Here is a 19,620-nt window from a genome sequence, read left to right as displayed (position 1 = left end):
GGAATGCAATCGTTCACTCGCCGTTGGAAAATTGACTTATTAGACTATTCTGAATGACTGGCTAAAGAGTGGCTAGGCTAACGCTAACGTTAGCTAGCGCTAGCTGCAGGCTAACGTAGGCATCTGTTGTATAAAACGCGACCAAACTCTATTTTTGCTCTTCTACAAGCTCACAACGCGAGGCGGTTAAGCGTAGCCTGTAGATTGTGGTTTATTATCAGAGTCAGATGATCCTTCAATCTGACTGAAGTTACACAAACACTCGATGATGTTACATAAAGCACAGTTAGCACAGTTAGCCGACCCCAATTTCAATAGGGCACGAGTTCTGGTGTTGCACACGTGCATTCCCGTAGAGCAACGTAGAGTAGACGAAAACTGTGCCCCATAGAACTTTGTGCCTCTATTGGAAGAAAACTTTCCTTTTCTCATAAAAGTATCAGTACTATAGGCAGTTGCCTACTGCAATTTATACTCTGTTACAAGTAGAAGTCCGGTATTAAATAAATATATATTTTAAAATAGCAGATCTACAAGCTCACAATGTGAGCTATTTTCAAATGGCCAAAATGTGTATAGGCTACAATTTGGACTATTAAAATAAAAATCTACAAAGCAATAACTAAAGTTTAAATACATAAACCACTTTAGCCCTATGTTATACCAAGGCTATTTAAAAATAGCCGATCTACAAGCTCACAGCGCATTGCGGTGCGACGCGCTGTGAGCTTGTAGATCTGCTATTTTCAAACATTTTGTACTTTTACTTTTGGTACTTTAAGTACATTTGGATACCAATACTTTTGTACTTTTACTCAAGTACATTTTTAATTCTGGACTTTTACTTGTAACAGAGTGATTCTACATTGCAGAATTGATACTTTTACTTAATTATAAAATGTAGGTACTTTTTCCACCACTGTGTAAACGTTTGTGTTCTCATGCCAATAAAGCTTCTTTGAATTGAAGATTGAATTGAAGATTGCTCCCCATGTGGCGGAGTGTGTGTGTGTGTGTGTGTGTGTGTGTGTGTGTGTGTGTGTGTGTGTGTGTGTGCGTGCGTGCGTGCGTGCGTGCGTGCCAGTACCATAGGTGTGTCAATTGATTGATTGATTGAAGACTTTATTAGAAGTTTGCATAGAAAAAGGTACAGTCTCATGACGGTACAGTTCACTAGTACAAGGTCTACTAAAAGGAGATCCTAGAAAAAACTAAGCTTATTTCCACAGGAAACCATTAAAGTATCTCATATGTTGATGGTGACGTCACCAAGAATGCTTGATTTCATACTAAATGTGACCTACGATCATGATATATGTGCAAACTAAAATAACAGCAGCCGATTTGCATACTGTATTACAAACACAAGCTCCAGTTTGTCAACATGTTTTCATGGACCTTTTCATCAAAATTGCGTCCATAATGACGACAGTCAGACAGATCACTTTGTCATGTTATAGTGTTATATATTGTATAGGAGGATTGACATACTGTGTGTGTGGAGGTCCAGGTTCATCACTGAAGAGAGGAGGTTCAAATTTAGACCAGTCACTCTTCATAGACACACAGCTGGGTGTTGGAGACTCTGCTCTGTGACTTCTGGAATCATACAAATGTTTATACATTTATCATGAGAACGAAAAGAAAAAGCAAAAAGCTAAAAAAAATCAGCAGCAAACACTAGTCCATCTACAACAGCTTGGAGGTTGGCTATTTCCTCTAGTGTGTGTGTGTGTGTGTGTGTGTGTGTGTGTGTGTGTGTGTGTGTGTGTGTGTGTGTGTGTGTGTGTGTGTGTGTGTGTGTGTGTGTGTGAATAGGGTTGCATCTAAATAGAAACAAGACAAAGCCACTACTGAGTCTAAAACATGTGTTGTTTTCTGACAGTTTTCCATACTGACCTCTGATCAGTAGAGTGGTGTCCATCTTTGAAGTTGATATATCCTCCCTTGGACTGGTCACTCTTCATGGAGACACAGCTGGGCACAGGAGACACTGCTCTCTGCTGGTCAACCCTGACACCATGACAAACAACATCAAACATTACATGTATTTCAGGGCCTAAACAAACAAAGCCCTCAAAACCAAGCTACAGTCAGCTCAGAATAGACTGATCAGGGTCATACTAGGGTTGGGCCACATACTGTAGGTAGGAACCAGATTAGAGATTTAAACTGGCTCACAGTTAGGCATGCAACGGTATGAATTCTTACAGTACGGTACGGTATCAAACAACTAGAACAGTGTTTCCCAAACATTTTTTGCTCAGGGCACCCCTATATATATTTCTTTCCATCCGAAGCACCCCTATATTATATTCATAATTTTTACTCCTAGCACCTTATATTTATGCCGTATTTGAGCGATTATGTTGCGAGGCAAACATTGAGATAATAGCCATTTTGGTTAGAACTGGCTGAAATGACTTTGTACTTCAAGTTTAAAATGATGCAAAATCCTTTTTCACGCAGGACTTATTTTTTTCTAACTCTCAAAAAAGTGCCAGCCCATGGCTGCATTTGAAACTACATTGCGCAACCTAAATGAGTGAAGTCAACAGACAAAGTGACATGGACATGAGTGAGATGAAAAAAACCTGAGTGAAATCTGCAAAGCTCAATCGGCACCAAAGGTATATTGTAGCCAAAGTGTCATGTGAAGCTCGACCAATCCTGAAGCTAGAACCACTCCCCCATTGAACTCAATAGACTTACTATTTATAGTCTGGATTGTTTATCCAGGAAAATAATAATAAAGCTAGACTAGAACTATAGTGTGTTGCTCTCTATGCAACCACACTAACTACTGTATAGTGTGTTGCCCTCTGGGAAACCACACTAAAATACAGTGGTATATGGTATTCCACTGTATTAACATATATTTAAGTGTGCCTGCCATGCAATGGCAAAACACTTATTGTAATCCGCCATACTTATATAAAGAGTTAGTTAATAATCTTCCTGCAAATTTTGGCACATAATAACTGCCCGCCCTTTCTGTCTTCCTATTGGCTGGACTTTAAACAGCCATAACTCTACTTCCCAAAACGTTACTGGTCTCAAACTCGGTGGATGGTCCCACCTTCCCAACAGCTAACCACTAATGTTAACCGCTACCTCCGCTAATGCTAATGCTAATGTTACAAATGTTAATGTTAAGGCTAATGCTAAGAATGCTAATACTAAACATGCTAATACAAAAAAATAATGCTAAAAATACTAATGCTAAACATGTTAATGCTAAACATGCTAATGCTAATAAAATGCTAATGCTGATGTTAATACTAAAAATGCTAACACTAACACCAACCACTACACAAGGTCTGCACACACTTAGCGATAGGGTGGCCATTCGTCCGGATTTACGCCGGACAGTCCGGTTTTTGACCGTGCTGTCCTCCGCCCAGCGCAGCCTCTGGCCGGACACCTAATTGTCCGGCTTTCAGAGTGATTAGGCTACAGTGCGGCAAATCTCCCATTTCACTGGTATAGAAAAATAGCAGATATACAAGCTCACAGCGCAACACTGCACCGCAGCTTGTCGCGTGCTGTGTGTGTGCATTTCGATTAGTGCTCGTTCCCAACTGCTTCACACCGAACGCTCCAGTCGCTCCTCCGACGCTTGTGGATGTGGATGAAACCCACGGCGAGTAGGTGTATGAACTGCAGGCTGCAGGCAGCTCAGATTTACCCAATAGACGCCGAAACGAAACGTCATTTAGACAACAATGGAGCAAGGTAAATTAGTTAATAAATTGATTTGAAGGAGTAGGCTATCATGCACTTCCAGCAGTGCAGCACTGTGTGTAACGGCCGGGTTGGTGTCAGCAAAGGAAGAACTTAATGCATGTTTTGACTGACAGGCAATAACCAATAACTTTACTCAATGTGCTGTTTCTATCAAGTACCCATATATCTCCCTCTGCTATGCCAGTCATGTGGATTAGATTTCAAATGGGACAATTTAACTCAAGAATAATTGCAAAAAAGATACAGTGTACTAGGCTCATCATAAAATAAAATAATTCATGAAGGGTCTTTGGGTGCATAAATAAAGGAGTCTTAGTTTAAACCACTTTAAACCTATTTTACACTATATAGCCAATCTACAAGCTATGAGCTAGATCTATTATTTATTTTTATTTTTATTTTTTATTTTTCAAAAAAGTGTACAAATTTGGAATAATATGTGGGTCCCTGGCTGGCTGGGACAAAACATTTTGAGAAGGGGGTCCGCGACTAAATAAGCCTACATATCAATTTGGGGGTCCCATATAGCGCGCCCCGAAAAAGTGTCCTCCTTTCTGAGGTCCTGCTGGTGGCCACCCTACTTAGCGAGCTGCAGGCACACTTAACATTTCTTAGAAGTTTTCTTTTGTAGTTTTGGCAGTGGTTTTCAACATGTAGCTTCAACCTCTGATTCAGAAATAAAGGCTAATTGTAGATGCTGCACTAACTGTAGGAAACCCATAGTGACCGTTTTCCATACTGACCTCTGATCAGTAGAGTGGTGTCCATCTTTGAAGTTGATATATCCTCCCTTGGACTGGTCACTCTTCATGGAGACACAGCTGGGCACAGGAGACACTGCTCTCTGCTGGTCAACCCTGACACAATGACAACCAACATCCAACATTACATTCATTCAACAACTAGTCACACTAGTTCTACACAAAACACATATATTTAAATTAGGACACATAGACTGTGTGTGTGTGTGTGTGTGTGTGTGTGTGTGTGTGTGTGTGTGTGTGTGTGTGTGTGTGTGTGTGTGTGTGTGTGTGTGTGTGTGTGTGTGTGTAAATAGGGTTACATCTAAATAGAAACAAGACAAAGTGGCCTCTACAGAGTCTAAACCACGTGTTGATTTCTGACAGTTTTCCATACTGACCTCTGATCAGTAGAGTGGTGTCCATCTTTGAAGTTAATATATCCTCCCTTGGACTGGTCACTCTTCATGGAGACACAGCTGGGCACAGGAGACACTGCTCTCTGCTGGTCAACCCTGACACCATGACAACCAACATCAAACATTACATGTATTTCAGGGCCTAAACAAACAAAGCCCTCCAAACCAAGCTACAGTCAGCTCAGAATAGACTGATCAGGGTCATACTAGGGTTGGGCCATAGAGCCCATATACTGTATAGCTGGGGAGAATCTGGTAAAGTTTGTGCACTTGGTGCAAAGATTTTGATTTTTGGTATGGTGTTAGATATGGGTATAAGGTTTTTGCAAACAAGTTGGGCTCGCCCCCTAGTGGTCTGTTTGCAATGAATCAAATATTCAATACATCAGTATATGGTTGAAACCCCAAATAATTGATAAAATAGATTTTTCAATGGATGCTGTTACTATTGGGTATGATAAACAATATACTAAAAGGTTAGGAAAAAATAACTACCGGAAAGCCATCATTTACAAGATGGCGTCCACGATGGCTGCCGGGAGCTAAAAATGCCTATATAATGTGTAAAAATTCATATAAAATATGCACTTGGTGAAGAGTTTTTGAATTTTGGCATGGTGTTAGGTATGGGCATAAGGTTTTCAAAAACCATCGCAAACAAGTTGGGCTCGCCCCCTAGTGGTCTGTTTGCAATGAATCAAATATTAGATAGGTCAGTATATTGTAGACCAATAGTAAAAATCTCTTTTATCAATTATTTGGGGTTTCAACCATGTACTGATGTATCGAATATTTGATTCATTGCAAACAGACCACTAGGGGGCGAGCCCAACTTGTTTGCGATGGTTTTTGAAAACCTTATACCCATATCTAACACCATACCAAAAATCAAAAACGTTGCACCAAGTGCACGAAATTGAAGATTTTTGACCAGATTCTCCCCAGCTAGTAGGTAGGAACCAGATTAGAGATTTAAACTGGCACCCAGTTAGGCATGCAAAGGTATGATTTGTTACAGTAGTACGGCAGGGTATCAAACAATACTGTGGTATACAGTATTCCACCGTATTAACATATCTTTTTGTCTGCTTTTTATATAAGGGAATATACATTGCTAGGCCTGACAGCATTGTTGATTTAAGGAAACATTAGTCCATATTTTATATCATCTGTCAAAATGTTCAAACTGTACAATAATGAAATGATACATTTTCAGACATAATAATACACCAGATGTTGTTGTTGATGAGGACAGTGGAGAAGTGACCTTTTTAGAAGTGAAATGTACATTCTACCATCTGGAAGAGGTGCCAAAGTACCGTCTTAAGGATGCTATTAAGGTAGGACTTTCATATTTAGACATTTATACTTTTCATCATAAACACCTGGGTGTTGGAGACTCTGCTCTGTGGATGTGATGTTTGTCAGCTTCCTCCTTCTTGCTCTCCATGTTGCTCTTTATTAAACCTGTCAAGGTTACAGTCAATAAAATACATCAGAAAACACAACATAGAATCTAGCGAGATGCAGCATCCCTTATTGTAGCCTTTCAGCCATTTGCCCAGTGCCAACAGGTCTCTAGAAAAGTGTAATATTCTTTTGAACCTGCTATGCTATGAGGCAACAATATCACACCAACATAATGCTGAGACTACAGTAGATGAACAACAATATCACCAACATAATGCTGAGACTACAGTAGATGCAGATGCATGCAGTAGCTCTTGTCAACCAACAGGGGTCCTACTAGACCACAGCTGTTGCAACAACAGAACTAACAGCTGGTCTGAGGTAGACGTTGGAATATCATGTTAATAATACTATTAATTAACATACTCTACCATGGTTAAAATAATGTTTTATTTACTAAACTAAGATGAACTGCAGCTTTGAGATGTCAACTGGTTCAGCAGTTCCTTCATCCAAATATTTAAAATACATTGTTTTCATGATCTGATTATTTTGATTGTAGCCTAAAACGTTTCATTGTAAAATACCTTATACTACATTCACAAACATTAAATACTCAAAGCAAACCACACCCTACTGAAAACTACTTCTCTTTCATCTTCCCCTAGACCACGTGGTTTACAGTAAACTGGTGAGGTGGTGATTTCCCCCTAGGAAGCCTGGTGACACGAGGTTAGCTGAGGATAAAGTCTCTCTCTTTGCATGTTGCAGATCCGGTCTGGAACGGAAACACTGCCTGTGTCTGTGTCTGTGTCTGTGTGTGTGTGTGTGTGTGTGTGTGTGTGTGTGTGTGTGTGTGTGTGTGTGTGTGTGTGTGTGTGTGTGTGTGTGTGTATAAACGACCGGATACAGTAGGCAGGCTCTAGACCGGATGTTACTGTTAACTCACAATGGAAACCAAGCAGGTTTCAGCCGTTTAGAAAGACCGTCGAGTGGAAATATGACACGGGTTAATTTACCTAACCGTCATAAAATGTCACGATTATACCAAATCTATGTACCTTATTGCGTTAAATAATATACAAATATTTTCAGAATGCTCTGCTCTTATACTGTTCTGCTCTGTCTACATGTTTTGCTGGTGACGTCAATCATAACCACAGAGCAAGTAAAGACAGGCAGACTAGACAGAGGTGCGTATTATTAGTAGTAGTAGAAACTAGAAACCATAAGTATAGAAAGTGTTTCTGTGTAAAACCAAATGGTTGTAGACTAGCAGTGATACTAAAACAACAACACTTACTTTATATCAAGTTTAATTTCTTCTGGTTTGTTTTGTAATCCAATATGTTGTCCAGATGTTCAGTTCACTTATTGTGTGAGGATCAAAATGGTTGCTGTCTGTTTCTACTGTGTTTCTGTTATAGACTACTGAACATGCTGTTGCCCCGCCTCTTCCACAGTTGGGGAAGGCACTGAAACGGGAACCAGTCCTGTTTGAGTGCAGTCTGTTCTCTCTCTCTCCCCCTCCCCCTCCCCCTCCCTCTCCCTCTCTGTGTGTGTGTGTGTGTGTGTGTGTGTGTGTGTGTGTGTGTGTGTGTGTGTGTGTGTGTGTGTGTGTGTGTGTGTGTGTGTGTGTGTTGTGTTTGTGTATAACTCTATGGTTTGTGTGCTCCGTTGCTCAACCAGGAAGTAATTAAGTAGAGCAATGGTCACGTGACCACATTTGACCACTTGTGAAACTTCCACCAGAGAGGTTTGATTGATTGAATAATTTATTAGAAGTTTGCATAGGAAAAATTACAGTTTCATGACAGCACAAATCACTGGTACAAGGTCAACTAAAAGGAGATCCTAGTAAGCTTTTCGGCTTAAATATTTACACAGGAACCACTTCATGTATCTCTTATATTTGAAAGACAGACGGATAGAACACCATACTTTGCATAGGATAACATCAATTATGAAATTGGATAATTAAGAATAAAAGGGAAAGTTAAAAATAAACTAGAATTGACAGAGTCAATATTAAGCTGCTGGATGCACTTGTCGTTTTCCTTAGCATAGCAAAGAATGATAAAGTAAAGTTTTTAATTCAATATTAGAAGCTAGGGTGACCATATTGTCAGCCGCTCAAACCGGGACGCGAACCACTGTTGCCTAAAACCGGGACCCTACAAGCAATGCGCCATAGACTGTAAAAAAAATATGAATGGTGTTAAGCCATTGGTTTCTATGCTGCGAAAATGATGTTTTTTTTGTCCCTTGTACGCGTGCCGCCATCATTGTAGAAATCAACGCTCATTGGTAGAAATGGTACATCTCGAATGCTATTGGCTGCCAACAGTCATACATGCAACCGCAGGGATACATGGGAGAATGTGGTGTTGAGCTTCCCAAATAAAGTACACAAAGAAGAACCATCACAAGCCCCTCCTACAGCATACCCTGCTTTAACTCATATCATGGGCTGCGTCTGAAATCCACCCTATTCTCTAATGTAGTGTACTAAAAGGGGGCTCCGCCATTTTGAACTAGTGTCCGAATGTATAGTGAGCATTTTTGTACCCTAATATAGTGTACTGAAGTATCCCACAATGCATTTGGATTTGTAGTGAGCATTCGATGGTCACTATTCAAGCGCTATTCAAGCCCTGCCGCCCCACAATGCACTGCGCTGCGGCCGCTGTCTCGCGCTTTGAGCACGCACATGCGGTGTGCACGCGCACACGCACACTGCAGGCTCGTCTCTGCGTCTCTGCATGGCAGGAGGAGTAGCCAGCCACCTGTTGCTGAGCAAACGCAACAGAACCGTCCATAGCAGAACCACCGGCTAAAGAAAACAACTGTCCACAGCATTGTCACCAGAGAACAAAATTTGCTTTTCATCATTTAATGATGAAAACAGCTCTAAAGTTGTTTATGAAGAGAATATACGAGAATAGACGCTGGAGGCTTTTGTTTTTCGATCTTTTCTTCCCAACCTTCCACAGCTGATAATAATCATGATAAAATAATGTTATTTAAATTAGCAAGAATAACCTATTTTATCACAAACATGGGTGTATGTCTGCATGTGAGACAAATGAATGTGGCATAAACATTATTAATTCATTGATTCACCAATGAATGAATACAATTTAAAATATATATAGGCCTGTATATTTTTTAACATTATTTTATTGAATTGTGATGAATAAAAACATAATTATATTTGGCCTATTTCTCATAATAACAACGCAACATGTTGGTATGTTATTTCCAATCCACAAGCATTGGGGAGTTGATGTACAAGCTCACAACGCGTCGCTTCGCCCCCTGTTGAGAGCTTGTAGATCGGCTATTATTTATTGCTCCAAAAGCCAGCGCTAGAGTGTTTTAACTGTGCGACAGCGATGACGCAACCAGATGGCGACGGGGTAGTGTCCGAAATGCGCTGATTTGTTCACTACTGTAGTACACTACATCTGGATCCCTCATTTAGGGTTAGGGAGTAGGGAACGTGTTCCGCATTTCGGACACAGCCATGGTGATTGAAACGAGGCTTTAAATTAGCAAAAGGAACCATAAAGTACTTATGGCTATGTTTATTAAAGGGATATTTCACTTTCATTTTATCATCTAATCAGGCTTTTATGAACACCCTGAACAGATTTTAAGTTGCTTGATTCAGTATTTAGATATTTTATGTAAATCTTTACCAGGCCCTCCTCCTCCCGGGCTCCTACACATACCGACCCATTGTGAGCTCAGTGGCACCATAAGACGCATTAAAAACACCCAATATATATTTTTTTCTGGTGACTCATACTACCCTCCTTATACGTGAGCAGGCCGTGTTTTTTCGGTAACTTTTTTTCATTTATTTTTAATAATATTTTTTTTGTATTTCATTTTTTCCATTTTTTCCATTTTCCCAAAGAATTATTAAAAAGCACACCAAACAACCGTACCGGAAGTGCGATAAAATACATGTCAGTGAAGCCACCGCAGTTTTCCCAATGACCCTGAGCGCAACGGTGGGGGCCGATGGGCAATATAGCCGTCCCACACCCCCCCGCCCCCACCGTTGCGCTCAGGGTCGTTGGGAAAACCACGGTCGCGTCAGTGAATGGAGCCGGCTTGATCAGCTCATGAACAAACCTGGAACAAAACTATTTATGAACGACTGAGACCGTTGTCATATAATCTGTTCAGGAATATAAAAGAAGACATATAAAAGGTATTTTTACAATCACTTGCTTTTCGATGTGCACAGTAAATAATGAAATAATAATAATAACAGTAAATAATAATCGTTTCTGTCTCCGAAGTCTCGCGAGATTTGGTTCCCAGACAGGCAGGGACGGCTTCAGGGGGGGGCGGGGGAGGGCTCTAGCCCCCTCTAGTGGAGGCTTAGCCCCTGCTCAGCCCCCCCTTCCCACAGACCCAATTGTAATGAAAAATATTTACAGAATAAATAAATAAAAGATAATAAATATGTGAAAGAAAATGGACTTGCTTCTATGTAAAATCATACAATAAAATGTATTTTCTATAAAGATAATTCTTTGCTATGAGTCTGCATGTCACATGATCTTGCGTGCTGCTAGGGGTAGTCTTGGATTGGTTCCTGAAAATGTAACACTATTTAGTCTACTTCCTGGTGGCTGTCAAGATAACTATAAACAGTCAGTCAGTGTGTGATGCGGCTAGCAGCAGGGCTAGTCATAGTATGAGACCCCATAACTCTATGTATGAGACAGACAAAACGGCGGAGATTTTTGCAGCAGACAACTACAATATCACCGCTCACGGCGTCACGCGCATCAAATACCGAAGTGTTGAAACGGCACATCTGCAGACAGTGCGAGCCCCAGACACACACACACGCTCCCAAGAATAGGAACGCTCCAAATTGTACACGAGCACATAGTAGCCTACGACGTCCTTTATTATACAGTGCTCTGCCTCCCCAGACCCCCGCACCAACATGCTAACAGTGACCACCAAATGCTTGCAACAACAGCCAGAGAACCCACATACAGTGGTTAGCAGTTAAGAGTGTCACCAGTTGGCTGCCTCAGTGGCAAACAGGTTTGGGCCCTGTTATGGCCCAAATCCGGCAGAAATCGGTTAAGTCTGGCTGACTATGGCTTGTGTGCCACACATCTCCAACGAGCCATCAGTGTCTCTAGTACACTCTACATCATAACAGCTGGGTTTCTCATAGTGAACTAGGGTGCCCAATAACACCAGTCCAGGGTGCCTCAGAATACTTTGATAATATTTAGAATGTATCAATATTACTTCAGTTAAACCAATTCAGACCCTCTAATGCCTCATGCTTGCTTTGTAAAACACCCCTGAGTTGCACTGTACTTGAGTTATATTTATAAACCAATTCTCTTCACCAAAAATAGCCGATCTACAAGCTCTTGTAGCATCTTGTAATGAGCTTTTAAATCTGCTACTTTTGGTGAATATCCCCTTAGAATAGGGATGCTGAGGTTTAGTGATTGAATGCCAAGTTTATTTTAAATCTGTCCTAATGAAAGATTCAAGGGAGCCTCCGCACACTCAAAAGTGAGCAAAATCATGTTCTTTATTTTCAGTTATTAAAGTGCAAGCTTTTGGTCAGATACCTTCAGGCATGCAGCACCTCGATGAGCGGTGGTCCTTTCACTATTAATCTGTCCTAATGGAAGCAGATATTTTCTCAAGTTGATGTATGTTTGTTAGGCGTATTATGGACAGTATTTGTTATTATTCCAAATAATAATAAATATGCTGTATTTGCATAAAGCAAGTATGCTATTTGTCTACTCCCATGTTGATATGAGTATTAATATCTGTTTAAGGTAGATTTAGAACAAATACAAAATATGCGATTAATTGCGATTAATCGTGCGATTAACTATGGACAATCATGCGATTAATGGGATCACATTTTTTAATCGACTGACAACCCTATTATTAACAATAAACAATTTGTAACGTGTATTTTCTTTATGTGGCCCCTTAAATTAGGATCATTGTCTCCACCAGCCGAAGGCTGAGGGAGAGTATGTTTTCCCCTCCGTCCGTCCGTCCGTCCGTCCGTCCGTGCGTCCGTCCGTGCGTCCTCGCAGTTTGTGAACAGCTAATCTCAGTCACCGTTGGCCCGATCGCTGCCAAACTGAGCACACACACTCCCTGGATGCCAATCTAGAACCTCTGCCCCACATTTTTCAAATCAGCCTCATGGTGGCGCTATAACAGGCCGATTTGTGTGGCCTGGTTGTTACCAGCTAATCTCCGGCGCCGTTGGCCCGATCGCTGCCAAACTGAGCACACACACTCCCTGGATGCTAATTCAGAACCTCTGCCCCACATTTTTTAAATCAGCCTCATGGTGGCGCTATAACAGGCCGATTTGTGTGGCCTGGTGGAGACCTGTGCTCGGAAGAGCACTGCTTCTAGTTGAATCTCGTTTGTTGTATTAGTGTTATTCATTATTATTTGTTGCCAAAATTCATTCGCCCCTGCTCTAAAAAAGTCGGCTCCCCCATAGCCCCCCCAGTCATAATTTTCTGGAGCCGTCACTGCAGACAGGAAACGGTGGATAGTCTCGCGATACTTGGCACGTTTAGAAACATACTTTTTGCTCTTTAGATACTGCTATAAAATTACATAGAGCACACATCGAAAATCCACACAGCACAAAAAAATGAGTGACATGCCTTCTTTTATTTTCCTGAGCTGAGTATGTTATAAAGGTCTCACTTTTTCATAAATAGTGTTTGTTCATGTTCATGTGAGCTGCTGGGAGGCTGCTCCACAGTCTTCCAACAAACTTCCGGCTGCAGTTTGGCACCCATGGTGCGACGAATCTGACGGTTGGAACTGCGAGATAGCGAAAGGGGCGTGGCTGTCTTTACCTCTTATTTACCTTGATGTTGCGTGGCTGCACGGCTCCGCTGTTCTTACAGGCTGCGTAGGTAAAGGCCCGCCCCAACCTGCCTCTGATTGGCCTAGCAACTTCCGGTTTATGTGACGCACGTGGAAGTGGGAATGACCAGTCGCTGAGTCCCGCGATCTCAGGCCTCAGAGCCAAAGGAGGCGTATACTTACAGTATGTCTATGTTTTGAAGCACCCGGAAGAAGCAGATTCCAGGTGCATTGTGGGGGAAATTGGCACATCTGGATGTGCCAAATCTTTTTACGTTGAGACATAATTACTTCGCGAACGACGTCCATTGAACCCCATTGTAGAGCCCAGCGGCGTGCTCTCTTGCACGTGCATGTATTCTTCACCCCGTCTGCAGTTCCAGCTTTGGCCACTATGGTCGATGGCTTCAATGGGGCTTGGCCTGGAATCAACATCACAGTGGATGAGCTGCTTTTCCGGGGCTGCAGTGGTTCAGGAGGTAGAGCGGCCGCCGGCCGCTTGGCAACAGAAGGTTCCCAGTTCGATCCCAGGCTCCCCCAGAGTTAGTGTTGAAGAGTCCTTGAGCAAGACTCTGAACCCCTAACTGCTCCTGATGAGCAGGTTGGTGCCAAGCATGGTTTCCTCTGACATCAGGAATGTATGTATGTGTGTGTGTGTGTGTGTGTGTGTGTGTGTGTGTGTGTGTGTGTGTGTGTGTGTGTGTGTGTGTGTGTATTGAATGCACAATCAATCTATGTAAAGACCCTTGGATAAAGGCGCTTTACAAATGCACCATTTACCATTCCCCTAAAAGGCAAAGATACAAGATGCAGCTGAGAGGGAGACAGCACTTGTGGAGCCCCAAACTCTACCACTTCCTGTTTGCAACGGCTTTCATTTCCTGTGCGGTAAAGCCGAGACAGAGGGGAAGTACACACACACGCGCGCACGCACGCACACACACACACACACACACACACACACACACACACACACACACACACACACACACACACACACACACACACACACACACACACACAAAGTGATCATATATTATTTAGTAAAAAAATAATAAATGTTGGCTACTATTATGAGTCTATAGTGGCGTTTCCATAAAGCCATTTTCTTTGCGAATTAAGGCTTTTGCGCATAAATCTTTTAATGGAAACACTTCAAAATTCGAATAAACGTTCATTATTTGAAAAAAAAAAAAAACGTTTTTGCGCTTGGAGGAGGTGGATTTTGAGGCTTTATCGGAAAAAACGAAATGCACAAAAGGGAAATGGAAACACTAAGCTAGTAGGTTTTTAATTAAAATGCATTGAACTGATATGTATTTGGCTGAAGGGAGCTACCAACTTGTTAGCGCTGTGTTCCCTACTACTGTAGGCCTACCTTGCATTGGATGTTTATTTTACGGCTCTGTTGTGTGCACTGTGCAAGCGGGCCTCGTCCGTCACATCACCCAAGTAAATCCTGGCTAACACTTCGTCATCACACCGTGTTGCGTGCCAAAAGTGGCCGATCTGCAAGCTCAGTTTACAGTTTAGGCATTTAGCAGATGCTTTTAATCCAAAGCGATTTACACATAGGCGCAAATCGCGGGGGGGACAGGGGTTACGTGTCCCCCCCCCCAGGTCCAATTGGTACCCCCCAAAAAAAAAAAAAAATCTAAAAAAAATCTAACAAAAATCTTTTTTTTGAGAAAATAATTATTGATGACATTTTAAAGTATTTAAGAGTGCTGCTGGAATAACTCAATAGATAGTCCCCCCAGGAATCCGCGGAGAAAAAGTATTGATTCCGCGGAGAACAATCCTGATAATGCGGAATTCTGCGGAGAACATTTCTTGATTCCGTGGACATTAAAAAACAACCTAAAACCAGTAAGACTCCCTAATCGGGAGATAAGCGACCATAGGTCTCGCTAGAAGAGGGCCATGTGAGAAATGAGGGGTGGGGTCTCCGCGTTGCCTTGGCGGACGAATAGGTACCGGCCCCGGCTCTCCCGGACGCTCCTAGGCCGAGTTAGGGCATTTTATGTGAGCTGCAGTGGAGGGGGTCCTCCACTGGGGGCGCCACCACTTTTGCATCCGTTCTGGAGCACCAGGAGTGGGTGGTCCCCGGGAATTCCCCGTGAGCAGCCCTGTGGGGGTGGTCATTTGGTCATTTTTGCACATTTGGTATTTCTTTTACACCTGGGGGTCCCCCAGGGACCTCGGGGTCCCTGGAACTCCGGGGGTCCTTGGAGGTTGTAGTTTGGCAGGCAAGGAGTTTGTGTGGAAATTTTGGCATGGATCGGGGCAACGGTTGTGGAGATATGAGCAGGGCAAAAGTGTGACTCACTCACTGACTGACAGACAGCCCGTGGAGCTTTTGATAGTAAATGCGACCTACGGTCGCAATGACCAGTTATCAAGCTAAAAATTATGTAGTTCTAACAATCAAGTAAAACCCTTCATGAAATAGCTACAATTAATTGTAATTAGTGGTTAGAATAATCAAATAATCATTTTTGAGAATAAAAATCTAATATTAAATCTATTATTTTTTAATTGCTATGGTTTTTAATAATTACTTTCTGTTGCAAAGACTATATTGTCATCCAAACCATGCCCATAGTAACCACATTTTAGAGGATATCCTACCTACTACCTAGAATAGGTGTAATATTTATTTATTCTCTTCTGCATTATTGCCAGGACCATAGAGAGGAACTATAGTTCAGGACACAGTTTCTGTCAGGAACGATTGTGGGACCGGACCATCCAGCAACAACAGCAGGAGGGAAGCTAAGCTCTGTATGAGGTGGCCACTGGTCAAATCATGTACAAATCGTTTTATAATAGTAGTAATAACAGTTGACTCTCAATCTGAGAGTCTCAGAGTGAGTGATGACATCATAATGTGGCGACTTTGTTTTGGCTGTGGTGGATACACTCTCTTGCTGTGGTGTGGAAGAAGCCAGAAGGACAGCATGATTTTTTCATTGGACTATGTTTTCATTGGACTACATTTATTGGAATTAAATGGATACCGACCTCACAACCTGTCCCAAGTTGCTACAGAACTAGAACTGTACATTTCGGGAGGACCAAGTTGACCAACAAGCAACAATGGTAACTATTTACTTTTTCATGTAAGCTTTGGTTGTGTTGGTTATTGCAGTAGTGATAACTTGAAAAGTAAATAAATAATACATCATAAAACCGTTAAGGCCCGTATCTGAAGGAAAATGAGGGGGTAAAACTGGCCGAAAACCGATCTCTGCACGCCAAAAAAACGAAATCGCGCGCGCGCACGCGCATCGCACACGCGCACGCGCATCGCACACGCGCGTCCGGCGGCGCGCGCTTCGCGCGCGCAGGTCCCCCCCTATGCATTTCGTGGATCTACGCTGCTGGATTTACAATAAGATCATCACTATAATAAGAAAGATAATATGTCAGTACATTAACAACAACATAACAAATGCATAGGAATATCAATCTAGAAAAAAAAAAATATAACATAGGTAGATCACGCACCTAAGCAGTAAAAAATACTTTTCCAAAACCCAAAAATGCTATCTAGCTTCATGTGTGGTCATCGAGGGAAGGGGAGTGTTACAGTAGTGCTATGGGTTTAGGTGGAGTCTGAAGAGGTGAGTCTTCAGACCACGGCAGAAGTTAGGGAGTGAGTCTGTAGTTCTAAGTGCAACAGGGAGTTCCACAGTTTGGGGGCCTGGAGGGAAAATTGTCTAGGACGAGTGGATTTTTGTCCTTTGGCTGCTTTAGAGGTCAGCATCAGTGTTTTGTATTCAGTGCGGGCCGCAACCGGGAGCCGCGGCATTTTGGATCAGTTGGAGAGGATTAAGTGCACATGCCGGGAGGCCAATGAGGAGAGAGTTACAATAGTGAAGGTTTGATATGACAGATGTCTGGATGAGGAGCTGGGCTGACTCCTGGGTGAGGAAGGGTCTGATTCTACGGATGTTATAGAGTTTGAACCTACAGGACCGGGTGACTGATTGCAATGTGTGCCTTCACTGGATAGCTGGCTATCCAGTACCACACCAAGGTTTCTAGCAGTTGGAACCGAAGTCACCAATGCATTATCTATGGAAATATGATTAGTTGACTTTCCATCACTGAGAATGCAGATCTCCAAACTGCAGACATCTTCAATAAACATGGAAAGTTTCACTGGGAAAATGTAAGGATCAAAGCCACATTCTTCATGGCAGGGTGAAATTCAAGCCAACGTGTGGTGAATGTGACGGGTCACTTGAGGACATGCAGGACATGTTCTACCAGCTGAACCACTTCTTTGTTTGACAAACACTTCTGTTCTCTATTACTGTACTCCAGAGGTGGAAAGCACCTGAGTTCTGTACTTAATAGCAACTATATGAGGTACTTTAACTTTACTAAAGTATGTCCAATTTCTTATACTTTTACCCCACTACATCACAGCGACAAATATTGACAGTATTTATACTTTTACTTTAGTAAAACATGTCATGTGAGTACTGTTTCCACCTCTGCCTGTATTTGGCTTTAGACTGTCCATACATCACAACATCATCATCAGCATCAACACACTGTCCATACATCACATCATCATCAACAGTAATCCAATACTGCTCTCCATTCCGACATGTCGCCACTCCGACATTGACTTCGTATTGTCGGAGTGGCAACACTTCCACATAGAGGTTAAGTTTCGGGTTAGGGTAAGAGATAGGGTTAGTGTCGGAAAGGAGACATGTCGGAATGGAGACATGTAATCACAGTAAGGTACATGTGTTCATCCATGAGCTCAATGCCACACCATTATTTTTTATTCATTTAACTTAAAATAAAGTTAATTGCACAGTAACATGATATTGGTTCGACCTGGTCCGACCACCTAAACTTAACCTTTAACCCTAACCTCAGTAAAACTAACACTGGTGAATGCTAACCTGGTTGGACCAACGGGAGGTCTAACCAATGCTCAGTCCCCAATTTCACCCCTTGCCGCCCGTGCATGCAGCACTATGCAGTCTCTGTCTCAATTCCAAACCGCTCCCTTTAGTGACTCACTGACTTAGGAACGTGTTCATGTGAGGACAGGGCGGGGGGAGGGGGGGGAGAGAGAGAGTCAGTCTCTCTCTCTCTCTCTCTCTCTCTCTCTCTCTCTCTCTCTCTCTCTCTCTCTCTCTCTCCCTCCCTCAGGCATAACCCTTCTATTGTTTATCTGATGCCCACATGTATTTCCATGATCCAACACAGCAGTTTGAAACTGAATATCTGTGAACACAGTTGTTGGCTGGAAGGGCTTCTAGACAACTTTCAGTCAGTCAGTCTAAATGACTGACTGACTGACTGACTGACTGACTGACTGACTTGACTGACTGACTGACTGACTGACTGAGAAAGAAAGAAAGAAAGAAAGAAAGAAAGAAAGAAAGACTAGAGAATTCATCAATATCACTTCACTATGCTGATTTGCACTGTACTTTAGTTCTTTTTTCATCTACCCCAACTCTCTTCACCAAAAGCTCACAGCTCACAGTGGGTTCAGATATTTCTCTGTACCATAGCCTACTGTATCTCAGGTGGAGAGATGTGCATGTTTACATAGCATAATATGATATAAGATTCAAGACATTTACAGTGTAATTCAGAGGTGCCGTGGATGAAAAGGTTATTTACTGTGGTGACCTGAGTCAAGTTTGAAACCCATGGACAAAATGGATGTAAAGTGATTAAAAACACTTACTTTAATAAGACTTAAATCCAACGTGGCAAGATGGAGTCCATGTGGTTGTGTTAACTGTTGTATCAAAATGGTTGACTGTGTATCAACACTCATACAGTTGTTCTACTGGGAGTGTCTACAGTGTTGTTCTCTCTCTCTAAACTCCTGCTGGGAGGAGCTTTAAGCCTGTGAGGACCCAGAGGAAACATCTGGTTACACTTTATTCATGTGCTTTGTGTGTGTGTGTGTGTGTGTGTGTGTGTGTGTGTGTGTGTGTGTGTGTGTGTGTGTGTGTGTGTGTGTGTGTGTGTGTGTGTGTGTGTGTGTGCTGTTAGCTGACACCACAGTCAGCTATACAGCAGCACTCTGGGGGGAAAAAAAAGGTCTGTACCCCCCCCCCGAGTACTTTAACTTTACTAAAGTATGTCCAATTGACCCGTGATGCTGACAACCTTTGCTGCGTGTCTCCCCATCTCTCTCCCCGTTTCCTGTCAGTCTACTGTCCTATCAATAAAGACCTGTCAGTCTACTGTCCTATCAATAAAGACTTAAAAGCCCCAAAACAAATCTTTAAAAATAATAATATAATATTACATTGAAATGGGACATTGTGCTTAATGTTTTGGTACTTTTAATTACCAAAGACTGTCCATACATCACTCATCAACAGACTGTCCATTAGAAAAAA

At 42.2% G+C, this 19,620-nt stretch overlaps 1 protein-coding gene across 1 annotated transcript in view; it reads right to left on the bottom strand.

Moving 5' to 3' along the window:
- Positions 1-19,013, bottom strand: part of LOC308293224 (NACHT, LRR and PYD domains-containing protein 3-like) — a 140,905-nt gene extending 121,892 nt beyond the window's left edge. Inside the window, exons 1-5 of the mRNA XM_080735660.1 lie at positions 18,954-19,013; positions 6,292-6,373; positions 4,889-5,002; positions 4,491-4,604; positions 1,900-2,013 (exon numbers count right to left, since the gene is read on the bottom strand). Coding sequence (XP_080591786.1) covers positions 1,900-2,013; positions 4,491-4,604; positions 4,889-5,002; positions 6,292-6,356 — 407 coding nt within the window. The 5' untranslated portion in view covers positions 6,357-6,373; positions 18,954-19,013. The remainder of the gene's footprint in view (positions 1-1,899; positions 2,014-4,490; positions 4,605-4,888; positions 5,003-6,291; positions 6,374-18,953) is intronic.
- Positions 19,014-19,620: the final 607 nt, after the last annotated feature.

The sequence above is a fragment of the Nannobrachium achirus genome, assembly GCF_963921795.1.
Source record: "Nannobrachium achirus genome assembly, chromosome: 10".
NCBI lineage: Eukaryota > Metazoa > Chordata > Actinopteri > Myctophiformes > Myctophidae > Nannobrachium > Nannobrachium achirus.
Note: the sequence above shows the minus strand (reverse complement) of the source record. Positions and strands in the feature narration are given on the sequence as shown.